General features: G+C 37.4%; 1 protein-coding gene across 1 annotated transcript; it reads left to right on the top strand.

Moving 5' to 3' along the window:
* The first annotated feature begins 2,486 nt into the window (after positions 1-2,486).
* Positions 2,487-3,416, top strand: LOC102853502 (olfactory receptor 2H1-like). The gene has a single exon (XM_006893971.1). The coding sequence runs from the start codon at positions 2,487-2,489 to the stop codon at positions 3,414-3,416; it is 930 nt and encodes a 309-aa protein (XP_006894033.1).
* Positions 3,417-3,897: the final 481 nt, after the last annotated feature.

Genomic DNA, 3,897 nt, shown 5'->3' with positions numbered 1-3,897 from the left:
CAGGTACTGAAATACTACATGTAATGTATACTACAAATTATAAGGCGCATTTTTTTAAAAAGGCACACATTTCCCTAGGTGCAGTTTGTTCTAACTCAAATATCTCTTAAGTCAGGAACTACATGTATATAGAATTTTTTTAAATATAAAAATATAACATTATGTAGAATTATATCATTTATCACATCAATATTTTTCTGATTATTCCTGGAAAATTAGAAGGAACCTACATTTAAATAATAGGAAACCCTTTTATATACATTTTATTACCAATATGGAATATATTATGAAGTATTAAATTATATTTTTAAAAACGACCTTTATGAAAGTGTTTAAAACAATAAGTATATGTCATTATAATACTTAGGGAAATATGTATGTATAACATTGCTTTAATTCTATATTATACATTTTACATATGTCATAAATAACTCACTATATATTTTATTAAATTATATATGTTGAACATGGTGTGATAACATATGACTTTCATTTATTCTTTTTTATTATATATGTCTTAAATTATCTAAAGAGCTCATAGAATATGTTGATATAGTAAAAAAGAAAAAATTAATGAAAAATAAAAATAATTTAGTGAGAATATTCTTTTTACTCCAAAATGCTACATAATACTATTAACCTTTGCAAGTGTGATGCCTTTTTCCAAGGAATGTTGTTGTTATTGTTGTGCGCTATCAAGTAGGAATTGATTCAAGCTGACCGACCCTCCAGCTGGTTTTCAAGGGCAGTAAATCATAGGAGAAGATTACCTGTCCTTCCGCAGAGGAGCTGATGGATTGGAATCATCTGACTTTGGGATCACAGCTCAGCTTCTTACCACTAGGCCACACCTCCTAACAACATGCTCAGAATATTGAGGACATTCTCCTCCTTTTAGAGGGTCAACTATAAGTCTGTTCTGAATCAATAGCAATGTATTGAGCTTATTGTTAAGTAGTACTGTCAGATTAATAAACAACACTTAAAGACTAACCAAAAGGTTATGAGTTCAAACTACCAACTACTCTGTGGGAGAAAAGACTTTGCCCTCTGTTCCTTTAAATATTAGACTACCAGGTAGTTCTACTTTACTATGTAGATTACTTAGGCATTGGAATCAAATCAAAAGCACGAGAAAAAAGCAGTATATTGTTAATCTCTACCAAGATATTTCTTCAAACACCATTAGAAAGACTAGAAAGAATTTTTATTACAATCTTACTGCTTAAAGTCTGTGTTGATAGTTGATAAGAGTTGAGATATCTGCTTGGGGAAAATACCCCTTTGTTGTTGTTATGTGTTGTTGAGTCCCTTGTGACTAATAGCGACCCTTTCTCCAACAGCTCTGAACCCTGCTCTGTCTTGATCTAACCTTGTTGTCTCTGACACAACTACCTCCATTCTTCTCCAGGTCTTTCTGTCTTGCACTGTCCCTCCACTCTTCCAAACATGATGTCTTTCCTTAAGAATCGGGCCCTGCTTGCAACATGCCCAAAGTGTGTCAAACAAAGCTTCAGAATTCTTGCCTCCAGGGAGCAGCCTGTTTCACCCTCTCCAGGATGAACCTATCTGGTCTTCTAGCAGTACATAGTATATTCAGCATCACAACCCAAATGCGTTGATTCTTCTTCTATCAACATTAGACATTATCTAGCTCTCCTATGCATAGCAAGTAATTGTGAAGACCATGGCCTGGATTAGGCACACTTTAGTCTATAGACTGACATCATTACTCTTCAATACTCTGAAGAGGTTCTGATAGCAGGTTTTCCCAATGCAATTCATCTTTTGATTTCCTGACATTTAGTACCAAGGGTGTTGATTGTGGAGCTAAGCAAACCGAAGCTGTTAACAATCACAATCTCTTCATTGTCTATCATGATGCTGACAACTGACCCAGTGATAAGAATCTTTGTTTACTTAATGTTGAGCTTTGAATCCATATTGAAGGCTGCAGTTCTTGACCTTCTGTACCAAATGCCTTAGGTCTTCCTCAGTTTTGGCAAGCAAAGCTGTGCCATCTGTATCTTCCTAATAACTAGCAACACCTAACAATACAAAATAATGCTAATTGTATTGGAGGACTATATATTTAAAAGATAAAACTATTTGTTCAACACCATATACCAATTATTTTAGAATAAGTATTGCAGAGGATTAAAAGACCTACATTGGAAGAATATATCAGTATTCTAAGATATTTGTGAGAATACACACTGGAGGTGTTGTGGCTAGAGATTTTAAAGATAAATTCCAAGGAATATGGTATCTCCTAAATGGCCTTTTGATGTACACAATATGAACAAAAGAAAGATTGTGTTATGGTGGCTTAGTAGAAGTGAAAATAACTATATCTTTTATTTCTCAGAAACTCCTTGTCAACTAGGTTGTGCCTTCTATGAATAATCATCAACAGAATCTCCAAACCCAGTTTACAAAGTTATATTTACAGTTATGCCTTAACTCAAATGCCAAATGCAACAGGAATGACCAACAGGAGTTCTCCAATGGGCTTCATCCTTCTAGGCTTCTCTCAATGGCCCCAGCTAGAAAAGGTTCTCTTCTGGATTGTGTCACTCTTTTACGTCATGATCATCTGTGGCAACTTGACAATCATCCTGCTTTCTTGTTTAGAGCCTCGTCTCCACACACCCATGTACTTTTTTCTTAGCAATCTTTCTTTTTTGGAACTTTGTTTTACCACAACCTCATTGCCTCAGATGTTGTCGAACTTGTGGGGGCCTGAGAAGACCATCACTTACACAGGCTGTGTTATCCAACTCTGTGTGTTCCTCTGCCTTGGTGCAACTGAAGGAGTCTTGCTCGTAGTAATGGCTTTTGACCGCTATGTTGCTGTCTGCCAGCCACTGCGCTACACCATCATCATGGACCCTCCTCTCTGTTGGAAACTTGCCTTTATTGCATGGCTCTCTGGTCTGACAGAATCTCTAATCCAATCTCCCATCACACTTCAGCTGCCCTTCTGTTCCCACCACCAAGTGGATGACTTTCTCTGTGAGGTACCTGCCCTCATACGGCTGGCTTGTGGAGACACCTCCTCCAATGAGTTACAGATGACCGTTTCAGCTGTTCTCTTCACCATCCTGCCTGTGGGGTTGATACTAACTTCTTATGGCTACATAGCTCAGGCTGTGGGGAAAATCAAGTCAGAAGAGGGGAGACAGAAAGCCATTGCCACCTGTTTCTCTCATCTGGTTGTAGTGTTCATGTTTTATGGGACAGTGGCAATGGTTTACACAGACCCTAAAAGCAACTTTGCTTCTGAAAATGGCAAATTTTTCACCTTCTTCTATGCTGTGATCACACCTTTGCTGAACCCTCTCATTTATGCTCTGAGGAATAAAGATATAAAAAGGGCTCTTCAAAGGTTGCTGAAAAAGTGGAGTAGTAAATGAAAATGACAAATGTTTAATATTTTGAGCCAGAAATAGCATATCTTAGAAATAATGATTTCACCTCAGTATCTTAAAGAGAAGGAGAAGTAGTGTAAGAAATATCATTAAAAATGGTGGTTTTAGTTCAATGGGAGCTCTGATGGCCTAGTTAGTAAAGGATTGCACTACTAACCAAAGGACCTGACTCTCCAGTAGTTCAAATCTCCCTGTGGCTCCTCAGGAAAAAGATAGGCAATCTTCTCCTATGTGATTTATGCCCTACAAAAAAGCAACTGAAGATGTCAACTATGACTTGGTTCTGATTTGACCGCAATGTGTTTTGTTTTAAAGATACCTTTAGTAGTAGATCTACTCAATATATTGTTGTTGTTGTTGCTGCTGTTATGTGCCGCCAAGTCGACTGCGACTCATAGCGACCCTATGTACAACAACCCTAAACTCCGCTCTGTCCTGTGCCAATCGCACTGTCTCTGACACTCCC

The sequence above is a fragment of the Elephantulus edwardii genome, unplaced genomic scaffold (assembly GCF_000299155.1).
Source record: "Elephantulus edwardii isolate Elephantulus edwardi_28Jun2011 unplaced genomic scaffold, EleEdw1.0 scaffold00133, whole genome shotgun sequence".
Taxonomy (NCBI): Eukaryota; Metazoa; Chordata; class Mammalia; order Macroscelidea; family Macroscelididae; genus Elephantulus; species Elephantulus edwardii.
Note: the sequence above shows the minus strand (reverse complement) of the source record. Positions and strands in the feature narration are given on the sequence as shown.

Coding starts and splice junctions, on each gene's coding strand:
- LOC102853502 (XM_006893971.1), top strand. CDS start 2,487: ATGACCAACAGGAGTTCTCCAATGGGCTTCATCCTTCTAGGCTTCTCT.